Source organism: Eubalaena glacialis, chromosome 4 (genome assembly GCF_028564815.1).
Source record: "Eubalaena glacialis isolate mEubGla1 chromosome 4, mEubGla1.1.hap2.+ XY, whole genome shotgun sequence".
Taxonomy (NCBI): domain Eukaryota; kingdom Metazoa; phylum Chordata; class Mammalia; order Artiodactyla; family Balaenidae; genus Eubalaena; species Eubalaena glacialis.
Genome location: NC_083719.1, coordinates 83,854,556 through 83,877,388, shown reverse-complemented (window position 1 = coordinate 83,877,388; position 22,833 = coordinate 83,854,556). Strand labels below are relative to the sequence as shown.

The 22,833-nt window shown below is 37.0% G+C and overlaps 1 protein-coding gene across 8 annotated transcripts in view; it reads right to left on the bottom strand.

Annotated features, from left to right (window-relative positions):
* Positions 1–393: 393 nt before the first annotated feature.
* Positions 394–22,833, bottom strand: part of PAM (peptidylglycine alpha-amidating monooxygenase) — a 280,534-nt gene continuing 258,094 nt past the window's right edge. For 4 of the 8 annotated variants that reach the window (XM_061189486.1, XM_061189492.1, XM_061189487.1 and 1 more), the window contains 9 exons: positions 21,558–21,630; positions 20,288–20,498; positions 19,692–19,892; positions 17,614–17,729; positions 12,979–13,078; positions 10,848–10,901; positions 4,985–5,188; positions 1,865–1,921; positions 394–1,221 (listed from right to left, as the gene is read on the bottom strand). In XM_061189486.1, coding sequence (XP_061045469.1) covers positions 1,046–1,221; positions 1,865–1,921; positions 4,985–5,188; positions 10,848–10,901; positions 12,979–13,078; positions 17,614–17,729; positions 19,692–19,892; positions 20,288–20,498; positions 21,558–21,630 — 1,192 coding nt within the window. In that variant the 3' untranslated portion in view covers positions 394–1,045. The remainder of the gene's footprint in view (positions 1,222–1,864; positions 1,922–4,984; positions 5,189–10,847; positions 10,902–12,978; positions 13,079–17,613; positions 17,730–19,691; positions 19,893–20,287; positions 20,499–21,557; positions 21,631–22,833) is intronic. The other 4 variants (XM_061189489.1, XM_061189493.1, XM_061189490.1 and 1 more) reach the window with 2 other exon arrangements.

Below are 22,833 nucleotides of genomic sequence, written 5' to 3'. Positions count from 1 at the left end.
ATACATGCGTATTTGGAATAAAATTATTCTTTAAAAAGAAAACCATTAGTAGTAACCTACACTGATGGATTAATTTGCGTATGTAATTTGAGACACAGGTTTCCTCTTAGCTATGATCACCTTTTATTAAAGTATTTACCTTCTGATTGATATACAGGCAAAAACCCTCTTTGAATGTTAAAAGAAAGCCTGGTTTTACACATGTATGTAAACTCTTAGGCTAGTTTTTAATTTATATCAGCTACATAATAAAATACCATCTTAATTTTAATACATTTCTTTTGGTTGAAGACATTGAATAGGTTTCACTATATCTGTGGTTTGTGTAATTATTACAAAAGTTGTATACAAACCCTGCAAATATGCAAAAATTGCAAAATACACTCTGACAGCTAATGCTCTGAAAACACTTTATTACACAAATTACATTCAGATTCTGAAAATAGTGATCTAACAGTGTAACCATCTAAAAATAAGACATCCCCAAAACACACCGAGGAAGAAAATTTAAAAAAAGAATTTAAATAGAGACTTCTTTTTCTTTCCCTCGTTGCAATATAATGTTAGTGATTTTAAAAAAATAGAAGGAGATTTAGCAGCTTTGTTGTCATGTAGCACAAAGTTTCTCTTTACTGCCACAGGCTGAGAATGCTGAACAGGAAAGGCACCAAAGAAAGACACTGGCAATGGAGGTGCTATTGGGAAAATACTGTGTTCAAGCAGAGAATGGGGTTATTTACAAACTACAGAAAAGTCTCAAAAATGCAGATGAGCAAACCTTCCATCATTAAATTACTAGTGTGATGGAAGAAGAGAACTGTTTATTCTACGTTCATATAAAGACAATGGCACTGTTATGAACTTTTAGGAAACTCCTCAACTAGAACCAGAAGCCAACTAAATCAAAACGAAGTAAATAAAATGTGTACAGTCCCACACAGACTAGTACAGTTTACAATTAAATACACAAAACGCTAAACGTGCTAAAGGGAAAGGAATCTGGCATTCTTGGCAAATTTCATCAACCTAAATCAAAGCCCCGTTTTCAGGAGGAAGGTGCGGGTACAGGCAGAGGTGCTGAATACTCCTCTTCTGATTCACTTCCGTCATCATCTTTCTCCTGGTCACTTCCCTCCGTGCTAAGGCGGTCAAAGCCTTTTCGGCTGTAGCCTTTCCGGCTTGCGAAGAAGTTTCCGAGGTTTAAGCCTCCACTTCCCTTTCCTGAAGAAATCGAACAATGACAGAGGATTGAGGTAACGTTTGCACAAATGATTCTCAGTTTCCTTGTAAATTCTTATGGGGATGGGAAAGGGTAGATATTAGCGGGAAAAAAAGAAGTGACATAGAGAGATACTTATCCTACAGAGTCGGAAAGATACAATTCCACAGATTCATTAAAATAAATAAGGAAAAAACCCAAAGCTCCCCAGGATTATGTGTTTCTGCAGGATTGTTTCAGATTCACTTTTCACCTCCTGCCTTTTCCAGGCTCTCGGGAATGGGCATCCCCTTGAGCAGCTCTTCATTTCAGTGACTTTACGAAAAGGTCATCTTCACCGAGACATGCACTGACACACTGACAGAAGTGATAGAAAATATAGTGAAGACAAATGAAGCCAGATACAAAGGCAGGGGAAGAGAATTCGATAATACAGAAGAGCAAGCTGGGAAAACGAAGCTGGAGAACCTGCACCGGAGCCACACACTTCGGTTGGTTCATGGTTTGCATTCTGGGGATGCTGTGCTGCACACAAGGAGTTTAATTTCCAGAGAGAAAATAAAAAATATCTCCCTGCTTTTTAAAAGACACGCACTTGTTGACTTTGAATCACATGTGAAGGATTCTAAAAGGTCACAGGCATACCTCTAAGTCTTCCCAGAACTCTTCCCGAACTTCCCTCAAGTTTATGTTCAGAATCTGCTAGAAAAAGATGGCATATTTCAAAATGAGTCCCAGTCACCTTCCTCAATCCATGGGCTCAACTTTCAACACAAAATAAGGAATTAATTCATGAATGATTAATAACAAGGCCTGGCTCTTGTCTGTATGTATTCTTAGAATTCTAAGGGAAAATAAAGGCAATATGTTATTGTGATGTATACAAAGGCCAGAGCTGGGTTTGACTCCTGCCTGTGTCTCTTACAGGCTGTGCGATCACAATAAATTACTTCTCTGAGCCTCAATTTTCTCTTCTGAGAAAAGAGAGATCAATGACAATCCCTACCTCTCTGTAAGGTTTAGATGGGATACTGCATGTGACACGCTTATAACAGGGCCTGTACACACATAGTAAATGCTCAGTAAATATTAGTTACCTTTATGAAGACAAAATTCAGTCACCAGTAATGTGTAAAAATTTGGAAGCTTATTACAATTTTAGGAATATTGGTCTGAGGTTTTTGTCTTTCTATTAAGAACAGTACCTGTCCTGCTTGAGAAAGCTTTGGATCCATGTACACCATTACCTTTGTATGTAAGACGGAAGGCAAAAAACCTGAAACCCTGAGTACTTTCAGCCATACAAGGTGACCCCAATTCCAAAATTTGGGCTCCCCAAATTCCAGCCCATCTCCATGAAGAATTGACTTTCTTTCCTTAGTCGGAGGCAGAACTCCTTATGGACTTCATTTCTCAGTGTGCTGTGTATCTCCCTGCACTCTTTGCCCTGCTTCCAACACTCCCTTAAAGGCTGTGGTCAGGGAAAGAAGGCTCAAAGTCTCTAACCAGGAGAGGGGGCAGCATCGTGGAGAAAGCTCACAGGCAGAGGACAGAGCAAAGGCAGGAGTTGATGGGGAGAGAAATAGGCAAGAAGGGAAGAAAAATCTGGTGAGACCGTTAGAAAGCCAACTAATTAGGCTGTAAATTCCATAAGGATGCGGGACAGTCCCTAGTCAGTTTTGCATCCCCTGTGCCTAGGACAGTGTCTGATACGGAGCTGACATGCTGTAAGGGTGTGCTGAATAAGTGGAAGGTCTTTCATGAGGGTTATTATTATTATTTTTTTTAATCAGTCATCAATTTTATACACATCAGTGTATACATGTCAATCCCAACCGCCCAATTCAGCACACCACCATCCCCACCCCACCGCGGTTTTCCCCCCTTGGTGTCCATACGTTTGTTCTCTACATCTGTGTCCATGAGGGTTATTAAATACCCTCAGAGACTGGATAAGATCTATCAGGAGCAAACATTGAAAAAAGGTGAGAGGCTGATCTACTTTTAGAATTAAATGTATTAGACTGAACCGTATAAAACTGTAGTTTTCTAAATAAAACATGATTGAACAATGGCAGTTTCATATGGTTCGACCTGGGTCCCTGTCTTCCCAACACACGCCTGTAAACTCAGTATCCTGGTAACAGTGCCACCCACGCGTGCTAACAGCAAACAGGGGACACCAAACCTTCTCTACTCCCCAGCCACTCCTCCTCCAGTGTGGATTGATTACCAACATTCCTGCTACCTGCCCCCAGGCCCCATGTGTTCCTGATACTCTGTGTATTTATCACTGTACTTACCACCCTCTCTTAATACCTTTATGTGTCATTTCTTTTTTATGTGTCATCTATTCTGTGAGCTCCATTTATTTATTCAGTCATTTTCCCAGTGACTATTTATCAAACCCCTAGTGCCAGGAACTGTTATTTGTGCTGGGGATATATCAGTAAACAAGTAAACATACAAGATTCTTGCTCTTTTGAAGCTTCCATCTAACTCCATGAAGATAATGACTACATTTACTTATCTTTGCCTCTGCTTAACACAGTTCCATATCCATAACAAGGGCTCCATAGCAGTCCCTTTTGGGAAGAGTTAGCTGTATTTTTGCAGAGCTTTACTGATTGCAGATGAAAAGCAAAAGAAGTCCTAGAAAAATTCCCTTTCACAAATTATTAAATTAAATCCTCTGGTTTTGTATCTGTGTCAGGGCTTTGCCATGGGCACTGAATCCCTGCCATGGTCGCCTTGGCCTGAAATACGATCAGATGCTGTTTCTTGATCAAATGCTTCCTTCCACCCTGGTCCATGGATGCCTTCCCAGGCATAGCTGTAGCCTCCTGCCTTAGGACCTGGGGACCCAGCTAAGGGACTGTTCCTGACAGGTGAGGATCACAAGTTGGATTATTTGTTTATTTATGTGGATACCTTGAAAGGAGCTCAGCTACTGGGTCCTATAATGTGATAATGATTTGATAAAATACTGACACCAGTATTGGACCCTCCCTTGTTTGGTTAGGGAAGGCTGCTGGCCTAAATTATGACTATTTAAAAACTATCAAATGGTTTCTTATAGAAATAGTTGGTTTCCTGAGAGAGCTGAGGTTTAAGACAAGTATCTTTTATGACTTATGACGTTTATTACTTTATTACCAATTATTATTCCTAATAATTATTGGTGGTATTAATTGAGCACTTACTAAGTGCCAGGTACTGTGATAAATGCTTTACGTACATTATTTCATTTAATCCTTACACAACCTTGTGAGTATTTTATCCCCACTTTATAGATGAAGTGGCTTAGAGAGATTAAGTAATTTGCCCAAGGTCATGTAGCTAGGAGCTAGAGCCAGGACTAAGGAAAAATACAACTTCTAAAAAACTGACCCAGGCATTTTGAGGACTGGGCCTGTTTCTAACAGAAGGGATCTCCTCCTTCCTGACCCTTCAGCTAATTTATACTGACTCTACTTATCTACGCAGTTTCATATGGAGACATTAAATGGGTTTAAGCCAATGTTAAAAGGCAATAATAAACGTTATATTTTAATCTAACTATCCAAATTTTGAAGCTCCAGATATATTTTCCACTGTGATACTAACTATAGACAATATGTGGAACATAGACAATGTTGAAAAAGGTAGAGAACACAAGAAAAAATAAAAAACACTGAAAAACATCACAACCAAACTTTGAGGATAATCAGGCCAAACATTCTTTCGAAGGTAAGGTTCCAAGTTCAAGGGGCTCATTTTACTTGCCTCCAAAGGCCCTTGATTTTTTCCACCGAATAAATAAGGCAATGGCCAGCAGGACAACCACCGGAATAACCAGAAGGGTTGTAACGAGAATCACGGGCACTCCCGAGCCTGGCTCTTTGATCAGTTTCTGTTTCTCTTGCATCTTCTGCAATTCTGAGGAGGCGGGTTTGTTCTCCATTTTGGTTTCAACAACTGCCTCGGATTCTTCAGGGAAAGAAGAGTTTACAATATTCAACTAACTCAAAGACTCCAAAACACTCCCACCCGCCCCTACCCAGTCAAATTAACAGCTGCTCACGAAGAACTTGTTGAGCTCAATGCATGTGGGGTTCATATTTCAATATCTGCATCTACCAAGCTGGCAATTGTGACTAGCAAATTCCCAGTGAATGATTTTTCACCTTTAAATTGGGTTTCTTTGGTTCTGCCCTTTGTTCCCTCTTTAACTATAATTCCACAAAAGATACATCCTACTTTTGCATTTTTTCAAAGTTAAAATGGACAGGCAGCATGGTGTAGGGGACAGAACTGGTGTGCACAGTGGAGTCAGATGAATCTGGGCTCAAATCCCAGTTCTCCTACATAGCCAGCGTGTGTAACTTTGGGCAAGTTACTTAAGTGATCTGGGCCTTGGAAACCTCCTCTGTATAACTGTGATGATGATAACAACCTCCTTCATGAAATTATTGAGGATAAATGTTTATCATAAAAAAGGTGCTTAGTAAGTATTTGTTTCCTTGTGTCTTCAGTTTATGAACCTCTTTCATGTTCAATGAATTATTGGTACCTCACATGCATAGTTGCACATATTAATTCTAGAATTATGAAATGGAAAAAGGAACTGTGTCCTTTCCAGGTTCTTTTCTACCATTCCCAGCAAGTTGTAAGTGCACACAGATGCACTGTATGTCCATTTGTTGTTGATGAAAATAACTTACACAACTATTCTGTGATATTGGCATATACTGGGTAGATATCAGGCCTAAAGTACTGCTTGGGAAATTGATACAATAAAATCATATAAGCAGCTGCAGGAATCTTAATAACTACTGACTTGAAAATGAGGTTGAACCTTGAGGCATTCCTGCCCCCAAGAAGCACATATATGTGTTTGTACAGGAACCCTGTGTGTGAAGGCTGGAAGTCACAACCATGTTTGCCAAAAGGCTCACAAGGTTTCTGAACTTCACCTTCTTGGTGTGCCCTCTGCTCTATGATACAGAGTGCATCATATGGCCTCATAGAAATTTTCACAAAATGGCAGGGATAAGTGGTTTAACATGATCAGGAAAATCTTCGGTTAATATTTAATATGTATGGACACAGCTTAGTAGCTTGCTGGACACTTCTCCAAGGAAGCATTTCTTAAATTACTTAAGGCATTGTAAACACAATTTATGATACACACAATTGGGAGGTCCCAGGTTTTTGCCTCAAAATTCTGAGCCAGCCTCCTTCCCAGTCTCAGTTAAATTTATCAAGCACGTACTCTGTTTCAGGCATTGTTCTCATTTAATCATCACACCAAGCCTATGAGTGGGCATTGTTATTATCACCATTTTACAGATGGCCTCACAGTATTCATTTCCTTCCCTGTACTGTGATTAAGGGGAGACCATTATTTCTCTTCCTTTATCCACTGAAGTGGGTCTTGAAACTTCAGTGGGAAAGAAGGAAAGGGATTGGTTCATAGATCTAAATGGTTCAAATTTAATCTTTCTAAGTCTCAGTTTCCAAGAGGAATATGAATGTGATTCTTACTCTTCCTGACCACTAGCTGTTTTGTCTTTTTCTTCACTGTTGTAGAAAAGGTATCCAAATTGTTCTATATTTAAGCAAAAAATAACAATAAAGAGATGATAGGATTAAAAAATATAGGCCAAAGGTATAGATTGGTAGTCAAGAACTTGTTGCCTTGGAAGAAGGGTTTATTTCTATTTGAAAGTGACTATAATCAGAGTAATTACATAGCACTTTCTACTTGTCATTTAGTGGTTTACCTACACCTAAGACATTGGCTGTACCAGTTCATATCTAGTTTCATCGATAAGGCAGAGCTAGGATTGGGCTCCAATAAAAGGAAAGAAGAACTATGAAGTAGGTGACAGACTAACAGAATCATTTTACCATTCATAGTAAGTGTGCTGAGAATAAGGTAATGAACTTGCTAAGATATGCACACTGCACTTTAGAAATTCTTGATTTCCACATCCCTTCTGTACGCTGAGTGCCATCTACTAAAAATAGTTGAACGTTCTAACTTTTGGAACCAGTTGAAGTATGTTTAGATTTTAAAAGATGCTCTACATTTTAAAGAAAGAGGATAAAAAAATTTTAATTTCCCAATATAAAAGAAAAAATTGCTGCTCTTCTTAGAAGCCTTTATAAGTGGAGTAAAAAGCCTAAAAAATCGTTATCACTTAAGAGACTAAGAATTCCATTCAAAGCGTAAAGAACAATCTAAATTCTGTCACTTTTACTCTTTATCCTAAATCCTTTAATTAAAACCCCCAGTAATTTAGAGCATCCCGGATGAAGATGGAATGGAGAAGCTCTAAGATTAGCCAGGACCTGGGGCTTCTGGAAGGTGGGGGTACCCCATGTGACATTGTGACATTCTCCTATATAAGAGGCCAGATGTATTCAATCTGCAACAAAATATGTCTTCAAACAAGCCTTCTTGGCATCTCTAGAGATACTTGGAATTAAAAAGAATTTTGAAAGCTGATGTATAGGAAGTTTTTCCCTTCTTCTTTAAAGCAATGCATTTAGAAAGAGAGGCTAGGTGCACTCCTGTGTGAGCTCACACATACAAGCACGTGCAAGTCTCTCCCCCCTTGACAGAAGGGGAGAAGCCCAGAGACCACTTGGGGGAACCGGGACAGGAAAGGAGAGACATTCTTAATACAGCAACATAGCAATTATGACCCAGTCCATCACAGCTGGAACTGAAGGCTGAAGGTTGTAGACGGCATACTGGCAAGTAACATGTTAGAAGACATGAAAAGTACATATAGCACCAATGAGATTACAGGCATACTTTGGAGCTATTGCGGGTTCAGTTCTGGACCAACTCAATAAAGCAAATATTGCAATTAAGCAAGTCACATAAATTTTTTTGTTTGCCAGTGCATATAAAAGTTATCTTTACACTATACTGTAGTCTATTAAGGGTGCAACAGCATTATGTCTTAAAAAACAATGTATATACTTTAATTAAAAAATAGTTTCTTGCTAAAAATGCTAACCATTATATGAGCCTTCAGCGAGTTCATAGTAGTAACATCAAAGATGGTGATCACAGATCACCATAACAAATAATATTGAAAAAGTTTGAAATATTTCAAGAATTTCCGAAATGTGACACAGAGACACGAAGTGAGCAAATGCTGTTGGAAAATGGCGCTGATAGACTTGCTCAATGCAGGGCTGCCATAAACCTTCAATTTGTAAAAAACACAAAGTGTGTATCTGCAAAGTACAATAAAACGAGTATTCCTGTACTCATTTTTTGGTTTGTTTGTCAAATGCAATGTGCTTCCCCTACAATGTGCTGCTCTCCATAAGGTCTAAGATGCTAACTGCTAAAAATAGAGAATTTATTTTTATTTTCTTAAGTCTGATTTGCCATCATCATCTTGTACAGTGGGGGTGGGGATGGGGTGAAGGGCTATGCTTTTGGTGGGATATTGGCATATCTATTTTATCCCTAGTAACTTTATTCGAAAGTTTCAATCCCTTTCCTAAGTTTCTATCATCACAAATTCTCTTATCCCTGAAACTCCCTGAGAACACAACACTGGTTCTGAAACTCTATTCCTGATCGGTTGTGTAACCTTTCACAGTGGGGATGAGTGTCATCAAAGGTTACTCGAATTTCAAAATTTATAATTACCATGTATCTACAGGGCTGTTAAATCTGGGATGGTGTTTCTCCCCCTCTTTGTAAGAGGTGGTTTAAATTAAGCTTCCAGATTTTGATAAAAGACAAACTCTTGGAGATCCAGAATGATTTATATTCCTTTTTGTAATAAGAAAATAATCTTTTAAAAAAAAGTTTAATGAGAGTCATACGGGTTCAAAGAGGACTAGAACAAGTTCATTTGGGTTTGGGTATGCCTAACTATTAAAATGGAACTGTCATGACAAGGCATTTCAATTAAATTGACTATCTGAGCTGCTGAGAGGTTTCTCGACCAAACAGACTCAGTGGTGTGCAGGAGAGAGGATGTGGCCAATGGGTGAGATCGGTGTGGGTGGGCTGTTCACAGCAGGTCAACCAGTATAGTCTCAGAGTTTTGGTGGGATCTATTTAAATAGAAATGGTCTGAGGCCACTTCGAAATCCCAGAGATTTCAGAGTAAACTGCAACCTTCCGCAACCTGTAGTTCCTGGAAGAATTTATGGTGAATGAATTGGTGGTATTGATCTCTCCTCAGCAGTACAGTAATAGTGGTTAAGAGCATAGCTTTGGTGCCAGACTGGTTTAAATTCTGGCTCTACCATTTAATATCTTAGTAGTAATTCTGATCCTCAATTTTCTCACATATGTAAAATGGGGATAATAGCAATTATCATATGGTTGGTGTAAGGATTAACCTTAATTCTCTGTATAGCCCATTTTTTGTGCTCCATAAATGATAGCTCTTATTAATAACAGTATCTTTTCCAACGTCTTTATTCCAGGGCGAATAGAACTTATCAATAACTCTTTATATAACAATAACAGAAAAATAGTGGATCAGGAACTTCTTCAGTATGTGTAGTATGACTGTCACTCAGTAGTGTCACCTGGGTAGAATCTCTACAAATGCCAAACAGTTGCTATTTATTTATTTTATAATATTATCTTACCCCTTTCAACCTTGAGCCGGCTATATTTTCTTATCTGCCTATATAAAATCCCTAAACTGCCTCTTGGTTCTTGCTTCTTTTCATCTCTTTTCCACCTGCTTTCATGAAAAAGGAAAACAAGTAAGCCGAGGCTTAAGTCTTAATATCTGGGAGAATCAGTTGTAAAGCAACTAAGAATTGAATCACCTTGCTACTTAAACATTAGGAACACCTCTAGTGAGTTCTTAACTACACGACAATGTCAAATCCCTGCAAATAGTAGAAAATGTATAAATATAAACTGATCCTAAGAAAGGGAGAAAATAATTTGACTGGGATTCCAAATGAACCCAGTAGTTTTGCCAGTAGCTAAATTCCATTTCCCCATGTCTTACAATACATACCAATGATATAATACTTATTTCTATATATGAATATACATGTATGTATGTACACACACACACAGAGTCCTTATAGGCTATAAGTCTCTTGAAGTCAGGCAGTTTCATTGCTATAGTGCCTTACACATAGATGGCCCTCAGTAAATGTTGGGGACTGAATGGTACTAAGATTGGAGCTTAGGGAGCAGCTAATCTTTTCAGGCCCCTATATTATTAACTCTCCAAAGATATTTTTCACTCTAAAGATTAGAGCCCATTAAGGAAGGCCTTTCCCAGTATGCTGGATGTTATTTTTCTACTTGCCTGAGGTTAAAATACTTCCAAAAGTGACTGACTGACTTTTTTTCCTCTCTGTCTCTGACCCACTTGTTGTAGATTTCTTACATCCCCAATCACTTTTCATCACTTGAAATCAGTGAGTTTGAGCTCATTATTACTATTCCATTTTATCAGAAAAAGCAGTGGCAGCATGTAGGTTTAAAGGCTCAAGTACATAGTAGAAGTTATAGATAATTTACCAGATTATATTATATTTTTAGCCTGATAATTTTTAAGTGCAATCAAGAGTCATAAAAAAATTCAACACAAATAGCCTTGGGTTTCATAGTCACAAGAGGAATCTGACCAACCTTTGATTTCCTGGACCTCAATGCCAGCCTTTTTAACTGATCGATGTTCCATTTCTGTAACACAGCACAGCAAGGAGAGAGAAAATCAGAATCCCCAAAAATAATATTTGAAAAGTTAATTTTGATATTAATTTTTCTCCGTAGATAATATTTCTTTAATTCATCAAATACATTATTATATTAGAAAAGAGTTTGATACAAATCACTAATTAGGTGCCAGGTCCATGAATCCTGGATAAAATCCTCCTAGGGAAAGCTGAAACAATATTTCTAAGGTCTTCGTATCTAAAATGAGATTTTCCATGTGGAGTTTACAATTCTGTATTATTTCTGAAATATCAAGCAGTTCTGTTTTCATGTGGACATCTTAGACTGACTACTAGTCTGCCATGTTTGATTATCAGTCTTCTAGTTGACAAATTGATTTGACTAGTTAAATACTACAATATAAATACACAAGACACTTGTTTAGTCTTCTATGGCAGTCTTATTATTCCCAAGGTACTGTTTTTTTCAGATTTATTATTTGGTTGCATTCTGGACTGCGCAGACGGCTTTTTCTCTTTCATAGCTGAATGCTATATTGTAGTGCTTCTCAATCAGGGGATATTTCAAAACAACTTGGGAAGTCTTTCCAAAATACCCATATTATAACCCTTCTTCTTTCTATAGATCTTGAATGGGGTCTGGCCATGTGTGCTTTGAAAACCTTCTCCAGGTGACTTGGATATGCATCTCTGTTTAGTACCAACCGCTAGGGTGGAATAAAGAGCCTTAGCCGGGAATCTTAACGAGTTCAAGTATCATATTCTTATCTGTAAAATGAAGATACTAGTTAGATTTCTGAAGTTGTTTCCATCTTGAAAGGTATTTATTCATTTTTTATTCTGAAAAGCCTGGGTTCAGTCATGCAATTGGGAATTATCCATCTCTCTTTGCCTTCCTGTCTGCCTACACCTTCTGGTTCTTCTTTGGGGAGGCAGGTGGTAGGAGAGGCACACCTGCAGGGGAATGTGCAGCTACTGCTGCAGGGGAATAGTCCGTGGGCACCTCTGTGCACTCAGCCCTAACTGGGTCCTTATTACAAAAGAGCAAAAATTACTCAAAGGACAATTCTGAAGACAACAGTTACCAAATTTACTTGGGCTCCAAGACCTGTACAGTTTATGATTAAAGTTTTTGGACTCATGATTTTACTTTTCTTTGTTACACCCTGTATTTTTTCCTTGTTATAATTTGCATTTTTCCTTATTATAAGTAGTATTTCTTATCTTCATCAAGTCCACAAGTCTTTATTATTTCTCTATTTAAAACTGCTGTTGTAGCTCCTGATACCTCAAATTTATTATCCGCAATTCTTTTCCTTAACCTCATCTTCTCCTACTGTTTGGACCCTGCCATATTTTAAAAGTATCTCTGGACATTCAGGTTTGTGGCCTACTAAGCATTTGGTACTGTTCAATTTAGAAAACTTAAGTTTTTAGTATGATACCGGTGGCTACGTTAGTATACTTTTTAAGAATTAGAAATAGTGCCCAAATTGCAATTAGAAATCTCCAAACTATCTGGCCTGATCCTGAGAGAGAAACTCTTCTGTCCCCAGACATAATTTTGGAGTTACATGAAAACATAGTTCAGTATTTTGAACAAGCTGAAGTCTAAAGGGAAAATGCAGAGGGCTTCCTGTTTGGGATGATATGTGTCTGACTCAGATGCTGGTCTTCCAAGATGCTCAGCAGCTACTGAGAGCTGAAGAGCCACGGGGGAAGTGATGCCTCAGTCAGGCCCTCTGCTTTGCCAGAGTCATCTCCTCCTTCTGGAACTAAGTTGGAATTAACATTGGCTTTCAATGTAATAGACATTACTTCAGGCATCAAGAATTTCCTGTGGAATATCTGTGGAAACAAGGGGATGACTGCCAGCAGAAAAAAAAAAAAAAAGTTCCTTTCCGGTTTTAAAAAAGTTAATCCCTGAAATGACTACCAACAGGTCTCTTAACAACTGCCAGTCATACCTTGATTTCCTACTCTACTCCTAGCAATAAAAAGAGACGGACATGCAAATTTTTTGACATGTTTTTAAGCAATAAAACTGAGGGAAAATGTGGACAATAATGCTGTAAAAGTCATACTTTCAGTTGAGGTGAACTTCCACACGGTGTTGCTGTGAGCGTCTCCAACATACACGGTCCCGTCTTCAGACGCAGTGACATCATGAGGCATGTCAAAGTGCTGCCAAAACAAGAAGCACATAGTGCGGTGGTGAGCCTATACTTGAGTTCTTCATGAAAAGGCAGACAAACACAGTACAGCACACAAGAAAACCATAAGCATGTTACTCAAACCAGAGAAAAAATGATTCCCATCAAAGCAACTCTAGGCCAAAAAGAGTCATCCCTTCACGCACTGGGCACTGCCTCTGCCAGACATAATTCTGTGTGCTGGGAAACACTGAGGCCTCATCACTGACTTTCAAGTCTCTTAAGAAGTGAACATTTACAAGCAGATTATTTTTTTACCCTCTTGTTTAGTTGCTGTTCATTATGTACCTAATTATTTATATTTATAAATAATAATAATATTTTTTGCCTTCATATTTCTTCTACCTTTAGTCATTGTCAAATTTGCCTGTTTTAATTTATACAACTAAAAAGGAACAGGTCTTAATTTTTGTTATTATTCTCATCAAGCTATCATAAGCTTCCTTAAAATGTATTTTTATATTACTGATAAGAGGAATCCTTTCAAAGATTCAGGACATTCAGATTATTTCTGAAATGCATACTAGGAGATAAGCAGTAAGGTCGGGTTTTCTACTCTGAAGCCCAATGTTGTCAGCAAAGGAAACAAACTGAGTGTGCCCTTCAGTATTTCCTGGCTTTTGTACTTACTTCAGATACACTGGTGTTTTAATACGTCTTCCTTCATGACACATTTCCATATCAAATCATGCCATCCCAATCATGAGGACACAGGAGACAGGGGAGCCCTTTATGTGACTTTATTGGGGTCACCGAGTTAGTTTCTTGAAGAGCAGGCTTAAAATGTGCTGCTGCCATTTCCATCTGTCTACTGAAGATTTCAAGGGTGCCACGTGTTGGCTAGTTGGCAGGATGTGGATGATTTTTTTCACCTTTGAGGCCAGGAGGCCTGCTTGAGTGTACCATTCTCAAAAATATGATCAGTGAGTATGAATAGGAACATTATCCTGACTTATGGGCTTACCAGATAGCACCTGTCCACTTTGGTTTGCTGAGTACAAAGGGCGCTAATGAGGCGAACTTCTCTTCTTAGCCCACTGTAGGAGGGGCAGAATACATGCTTTGGAGAAACCACTGGGCTTTGAAAATCAGCAACAATTTGTCACATTGAAAAGAAAAATCAGACAGCCACGCTGAGGAGGCTCATTCCTTCAAACTATCAAATGAGCTTGACAAATGTGCAGGAGAAGGACAGAGAGCCAGAAATCAAAACACTGCCTTGCTGAAATCTCCCTAGCCAGTCGTTAAACATTCATCTTTATTTTGGGTTCAGCTAATAGGTGGCAACAGAATTGCATATCACAGGGAGTTCTTCCTCTATGCCAAAATATGTTTTTAGAAACTGCTTTGCAAAACATGTGGTTGTAAAGTACTTCATATTTTCTGATGGGAAAAATATTATAATAGGTGGAGAAACAAAGGTGAGGGGGTAATGTTTGAACTATTCATTGGTAAGGACTTTGCTTTAAATTAATCACAATATGTCATCAGTTCAAGGCTAGAATAACAATTAACCTCTACCTGTGGTTCTCAAACTGATCCAGGGAGACAGGGGTTCAGCTGGAAATATTTTGGGGCCACAGGAGCGGTTCAGGGGGAAGCTTAGTGGATGGGACTTTGGGACCTCTATTCCTACTGCAATCACAGGCACTCAACTATAATCTTTTAAATGAATTATTCTACTGCTCTGTGTCATTTGAAACAAAATTATGCTGTAAGATTTAGTGTTAGGTTTTAAGACTTCAGAGTTCGACAGATTTAAAGATCTACTCTAGGCTTTGAAATCTTCTCTTGAGGTACTTCTCCCTAACAAAATAAAAGTGATCAGAGAAAAGAATGATAGCATCTTCCTGGGCATCTGGTGACACAGCCCAGGGCAATTTGCCCTCAAAATCTTATATTCTGTCTTAAAAATTCATAAGGAATTTGTGTTCTCCATATCCTATGTTTGCTCTAACACAAAATAATGTTTAAACTTACTTCATATTAAGCAAAATCAATCTCTAAGAAGTTGTACCAAGTTATGTTATGGTTTAATATATCCCGTGGCCTCAATATTAAACACATTTTAGAGTCAAAAAGACCTGAGTTTAAGATCCAGGTGTGCTACTTACTGTGTAGCTTTGGATATGTAATTTCACTTGTGTGAACCTTAGGCTCAAACACTGTCAAATATTGTGATTTTAATCTCCATTGTTAAGGTTGGAGAAATAACACGAATCTGGGGTTACTATTCCCTTCTTTCTATCTTTCTTATTTATTTTATTTTATTTTTTTGGTATGGATCAGTGGGGATTATTCCCTTCCTTTTCCACATGAGCATCCTTGCAGAAGAAAGAAGACCAAAAAACGCCTGCCTGAAGGGTGTATGAAAGCCGATGACAGGGACCATAGTCTTTGCTATGATTATGGGAGCAAGAAAGTGGGGGTGAGGGCAACTATGTATCTTTTGCCCTCAGAACTTTTTGACACCATTTGGTAGAATCATCTTCTTTATTGTCCTACTGTCTCAGCTTCCCTGCATAGAGATAAAGATGGAGATCATACATTCAGACATAAACATTCCTAAAGAATGTAATAGAAGAGGGAGAACTGAAGTATATGAGGAGATAAGTAGTGGACAGGCACAAACAGTGGCATAGACACATTATGTAAAAGTTGACTTTTGACTTGCAGGAAAAATCACTTCTTACATAGGAGTCAATACACCATATTATTCCCTTCACCCAAACTTAATCTTTGTGATGATAATCTAATTAAGTGAAAATTCTGAGAGATTCATAAACCGGTTTCAGTTTACTGAGTCAACACAGAACACATTTCTATGTTTTGGTGTAATATCAAGTCTTGTTTATTGAAAGGAAAAGCAAATTTCATCTTGGAGTTAGACTCTCTTTTCAAGTTTGCTGTATTGACTCATATATTGTGACTTATTCATCGCTGAATGTCTGATGAATACTGATGTTTAGGCACAAGGCTGTCTGAAATTTTCATTCAGGGCTGCTCACATTTTTACGAGAGCACGGCTCATTTAGAATCTAGCCTCTAGCTTAGCACTTAGTGTTGATTTCTAGATGCATAGTTGAATTAAAAGTTAATATCATGATTGACATAGTTCATTATTATTAAAAGAACAATCAAACAAACACTGTGTTAATGCAAAGTGAAGACCTGAAAGGAAGTGAAGTATCTCACTTTCTTTATCAATAGATATGAAGAAGCTCAAAGCGGCAAAACAATGAAGATCAGATAATCAGTCAGGATCTGAAGCACTACTGAGGTAAAATACCTATTATCAATGTAATGAATTTCTTTCTGAAGGGCTATTATGATTGGATATTTGATTGCTTATTGCTTTTCAGGTGAAATACTTCTACAAAAAGTCCTGTTTGTTATCTGTCAATAGAAACTCCAAAAAAAAAAAAAAAAAAAAGAAATTTGTACAGGAATCTTTACTTCAGATTCAGCTTGGTTCAACTTGGATCCTGTAAGTTTTGTTAAACTTCAACTGAGGGAAAGGCTGTGCCCTGTTCTGTTCACCATCGTATCCTTAGTATCTAGCATAATGCCTGACACAGGGTAGGTACTTAATAAATACCTCTAGAATGAATTTTAATAAATCCCAGACTGGCTGTCAGTGTTCTAACATTGGCATTGTAAAGTTTTTTTTTTTAAGCTAGTAAATTTGGTGTCTTAGGGAATACTATAAGAATTTGAGTATGGAAATACGGTTTATCCAGTGGCTTACGCTAGTTGCATTTTGATCCATTAAAGCCGATAAATCTTTACAAATTTTGAAAAATAACTCTTATTTGCAGCATTTTAGCTAAAATTTATGTACCACAAGCACATTCAGGCAGCATATGTGAGCATTCTGATCATGCTGGCAATCATTTTGCAAAGAAAGCAAACTGAGGAGACAGAGGGCTATGGGCACACTGCACCACAGTCCCTGTGTTTGTAAAAAGCACTGTTAGAATAAACAGTGGTATACCATTGTGAGGCCAAAACTAGACTTTAGTCTTTTACCTAAACCAAATCTCTAGAACTTGAATACATTCTAAGAAGTGCTATTTTCAAGTCTTGTTGCTCAGTGTAGTCATAGCATAAAAAAAGCAAACAAGATTTCTGTTGAATCTAAGAGAACTATAAAATTATAGTTTAACATATTGTGGTATCTTCTTTACTTGGAAGAAACCAAGAAAAGACTTACATTTTAGATAATCTAACTACAGTGAATTTAAACCTGCTCTTGTGTGCAAATCAACTAAGAACCTTAGAATTGCGTACAGTGTTAATTTGCATCTGAAGAAATTCATTGAGGAATAGATAAGGACATTTATTCTAAATAAAACATAGTATACAGCACTCCCATCAACCCTGCTAAGAAAGTAATCCCATGTCCTTTAAGTTTTTAAAAAATTATTCAAGTATAAATCAAATTCCAGGATTCATGTTTAGTTTTATTCTCATGAAAACTGATACATAGTTAATGTATGTGAATACCTTGCGCACTGGCTTGAAGACGTCTATAATTTCCCCATTGGAAAAGTTCATCACAAATCCTTGTACAGGTTCTTGGTCCTCAAAGTAAGGCTTCCCATTCACCGCAAAGAGCAAACCTGTGACAACATATCCCGTCAACCTTCCTTTAAAATATGGATAAGACTGGCTTTTCAATACATGCTTGTACATCACACAAACAAGAAATGTAGGGTCAACCTGGTTCCTCCAACTGGCAACAAAAGTAGAAAACAAAATACTTAGCAGATGCCTCTTTCTGAGTAATAAGATAAGGGGCAACAGGTTAGGAGACTAACTTCCTTGTAATAGAAAAACCAGGAACTGCAAAGCTTGTTCCACTTAGGAAGCCAGTAGAAATCAGGAATACATAGATATGGAGGAGATGACATAGGTAGAGGAATAGATATATAGATATCGCAGGTATTCTAAATAGGGATGGAAAGAGTCAGGTTATTTAAGGCAATCATTTTGGGGTATCAGATCTTTTAAAAAATATGTAATATCTACTATAGCTACAAGTAGAATCAGAGAAAAATACGCAAAGAAAGTGAAGTTACAGTGTAGATAGAAGAATGATCTGATTTTAAACAACTAACACTTGAAAATGTGAGATGCATATTTCAGATTATCAAAGACATTTTTTCCTAATTAAAAAAATTAGACCATCTTTTTATATTAATTCCATGAACACTCTTTGTAGTAAAATTATATTTTTTAGTATAGTAGTGTTTATCCAAAGTAATGGAAACTGTGATGTTTTGGTTAAATAAATACTTCAGATGAATATTATGTTTAAAGAATTAAAACACTAAAATATACACAATACTAAACCAGTGTTGAAGGGTTTTTCATCTTTCTTTAAGGATTTCAGGATAGGGGTCTTTAGCACATCATATTAAGAAAAAATCAACACTATCAACATCAATTACTATTGTGTAACGTTGTAGAGAGAATTCCAATTATAATACACTTTGTCTTTTGCTGAGATTCTCTTTTTAACCAGATTTCCTCTCATCTTTTCTCCTGATGTTTTTCTCCTCATATTTGATTTATTTTTTTTCATTATGAACTGGATCACCCTCTTTGTTAAGTAAATGGTCTTGCCAAATTTATTCTTTAAATATGAGGTAAAAACCAACATGAGAATTTATCTTTCATTGACATTAATGAGTCCTTTATTACATTTTTTTCTTTCTTATTCCTTAGTGAAGCCAAACTTGTTCCTATTTCAGTCACTTGAGTCCTTTTATTCCATGTCCTAAATAAATTGGGGGCTGCCTGGGAAGATAGTAGCCATACACAACTTTAATAGCATAAGAAATATAAATATTATAGTGATAATTATGTTGTTAATGCAACTGTAATATAGGTATAGATATATTTACTAAATATATTGCAAAAATTGTATATAAATTCTAGAAATATATTTTCAGTTGTTCAGTATTCATGATATAAAGAAATCTTATGCTAACTTATTTTTTAATATGAATTAAATGAACCTTATTTTGTAAGTTTGGATTATTTTTCTGAGTTTCTTTAAATCAAGAAATCTATTTTGAAAATGAGAAAAAAATTCCAGATTTCATTGATCATTTCTCCTGACATTTACACATAAGCCTCACTTACGTCACCTATTTATCTTAAAAAAATTGGCTGACACTCTTTAAAAAAATGTGAAGCAGAAGTATTTTGAATACTGGTTTTATCAACATAACCATCTGTTGATGATGTGTGAAGACATAATATTAATCATTTAATAACTAAAGCAAATGACCATAATTAAGGAAAAATAAAAATCAATGTTTGGGAACAATTTTTTAATCCATCACAAACAGTTGCTAAATCTTTTGAGTTCTTCATTATTTCCATATAAAGAACAGTGGCACTTGAGTTGAAAATGATTTACAATGCATTAACAGTTTTAAATATTTTAAGATCTGATATATGTCATCTTCAATCCCTTAATAAAAAAATTACAATAAGAGCATATAAGGATAAGACAAACACTTTTTAAGAATAGAGTGTAGTATGAAAAAACACAAAAAATAAACATGAAATACCTGGTATATATGAAATTGCAAATACACTTCTTCCAAATGATGCATGCTTAATCTCTCGCACAAATTCTTTGGTGTCAGTTTTAAAACACTGGATCCGACCGTTTTCCCTGTCTGCCACACATAATTGGCCCAAATGAGGCACTAGGGCCAAGCTGTGAGGAACACTGAACTGGCCTGGTTTAGGATTGCTCTCAGTAGACTCTACAGAACAAAGAAAAACCTCAGATTTACAATTTGTAAAATCACCCAAAGTCTGACTCTAAAGTTTTATAATTTTCAAAATTCATGATAGTAAACCACTAAGTATCTGGAACCAGGGGAAAAATAAGTTAAAGCAGTTAATGTCTCTTACCCACAAACACATTACAGATTTTCTCCCTATTTGGACAAACTTTAAAGTTTTTGGGTAGAAGCATTCTTTTTCCTCTTATAAGACTCGTGTGTGTGTGAACAGCCAACTGGATGCATATGGAGGCCCTGTTTTCCTCACTCCAGGGGACAATTACATCCTAAAGAATGTGAGGGGTGGCCAATCTCTTGATCCTAATGATGTTGGCCAATAATCATAATTAGAGATCAAGAGTCTTACTGAGTACCTTCTCCCCACTGTGTGATGAACTTTCCACTTGGTGAAAACTGCACAATCCGACTGTTGCAGTAACCATCTGATACATAGATGGTTCCTGTGTCTGGATCCACAGCTACATCAGTAGGTTGACAGAAGTGATTCTGGTCACTGCCTGGTTGCATGCTCTTTCCCAGGATTAACAGAGGGGCTTCTTTATTGTTTGCATTCAGTTTGAACACCTTTTAAAAAAAGAACAAAAGCCTTACCCACTTTGCATGGTTATAATTGACACACACCCACCTGACTAAGGCAATCAGGGTGTAAGCTCTCAGAGACTTATTTGAAAGTGGGTACTTTTCAGAACTGGATGGGACTCTAGAAATCATCTGGTCTGATTCCTTCATATGAAAAATGAGGCTTATAGAGATTAAGTGACCTGCCCAAGGTCATCCAGGTCATTAGTGGTGAATGGAGACTAGTATGGATGTCCTGTTCCACCCATCCCCACACTTCCTTTTTGTCTTTCCTTAGCTAATAGTAGAATGCTCTCCAGACAATACAAGAACAATAAATGTTTACTGAGATGATGTCTGAAGACTAGCTATGCCTTCTGAGCTCTAGTTTCTTTTCCTACTTCTTTCCCACCTACTCATTAAACAGGTATTAAACATGAGCTTATCTTTTAAGGGAAAGACATTATGATATACCCTAATGGAAATATAACTTCCTTTAAAAAGAACAAAGATTTGCTGTTTTACATATAAACGTATACAATAGAGACCTTGGTTCAATTTATAGAAGATTAAGGTAGCTTAAGAAAAATACATAAAACACATAAAGTGATTAAAAAAAAGAACTAAGACCTGGGGACAGAGGAAAGAAAAGCAGATATGGAAAGCTAAGGAGGTTGGGAGAGCCCAAACAGTTGGTAGAGTGAAGCTTCACATCTGGCCCTAAGATTCCTGCCAGCCACACAGAGAAGGGTGACTTGATCATTTACATGTAAGTTTTTCCTAGCACTGAGTTCTAAAAGCACCATTTCAGATATGGCTGTTCCATTCTTTTGTTATAAATGTTCTGGGTCACAAAGAAAGACCCAGGGGGTGGTGGTGGTGGAATGAACTGGGAGATTGGGATTAACATATATACACTAATATATATAAAACAGATAACTAATAAGAACATGCTGTGTAAAAAAATAAATAAAATTAAAAAAAAAAGACCCAGACAACTCCACAGCATTTTGAAAGCATTACTTCATTAACTTCTATTTGAATAACTGCCAAATGGAAGATTACCTGATGAAGAGCCACATCTGTGACCCAATAATTTCCATCTTTATCTATACTTAAGCCATGTGGCAAGTAAAACCTGCAAAATAAAGACAATTGTCTTAATTATATAATTACTGCCAAAGCATACATGAGAGGAAATTTTTTTGCTAATTAATTTGTAAAGGCAATATAAATTTAAAAACTGATAAATGTATACCTGTATTACTAAAGAAAAGACCAAAATGAATTGTTAAATGAAAATACCCATTTTAATAGAGACCTCCTTGTGAAAAATCTTAAGCAGTATTTAATCATCTAAAAATCTATAAATGAAGCCTATGTATCAATTACAAATATTATAAAGTATGGTATATTAAATAACACAAATAACATCAATTTGAAAACAAGTTCTAAGATCATAAAGAAATGTGTATAAAACAAATTGTCAAGAGAATTATAAATGGATTTATATGGTTTGAATAGCTTAAATATGCTGCAAGGTAATATAATGCTGTACTAATATAAAATATTAAATATATGACTGAAAAGCTTTAAGAGTACCTCCTAAAGACAGTAAAACCCAAAGAAAACAACTTCCAGCAGACATGGGCTGTGATCATCTAAGCAAAGAGAAGTGGTGTGCTGGATAATCATTAGAGAAGGTTAATCTGTTTAACAAATCAATTGGAACGACCTGGGTAAGAGAACTGTAACGTGGTCAGAGGCTCACAGGCTTAAGGAACTTGGACAGAGTTAAAAACACATGGACAATGTCTTAATGTGATTGTGGTCAAACCTGACAATCCACAAGCTACGTCTGTCAGCTTCTAGCCTTTCCAAGGTGTTGGCATCACAGATCTTTTTTTTTCATGAGCCAAGAATGTAACACCCTGATCTTGACTAATAAACTGAACTAGATCTCTCTTTTGGTGACTGAATGTGAGGGTTATGATTTGCTTTCAACATAGAAACCCTGCTGTTGGCCACGCTGATTTAGCAGCAGTTGCTCTGCCTTCCTCTTTAATTCCTTTCTGGAATGAGATGCTTCTGATTAATGGGTAGAGCACTGAAGAGACAGGTTCAGACACAATGAGTGGTGGGGCTGGTATATTAGAATTTGGCCCCTGACTCACCATCTTAGAATCCTATAAAAAGCTAATTATTACCATCTCCATAAGCAGCTGCATTCAAAGTGGATGGCTCCCCGCCTTTCAAAGAAGCTGGCTTTCCCCGTGCCTAAGCAGGTGGAGTAGGGTATAGCTCCTAAAGCTGCCAGGTTATAGCTGTTGTGGACACTCTG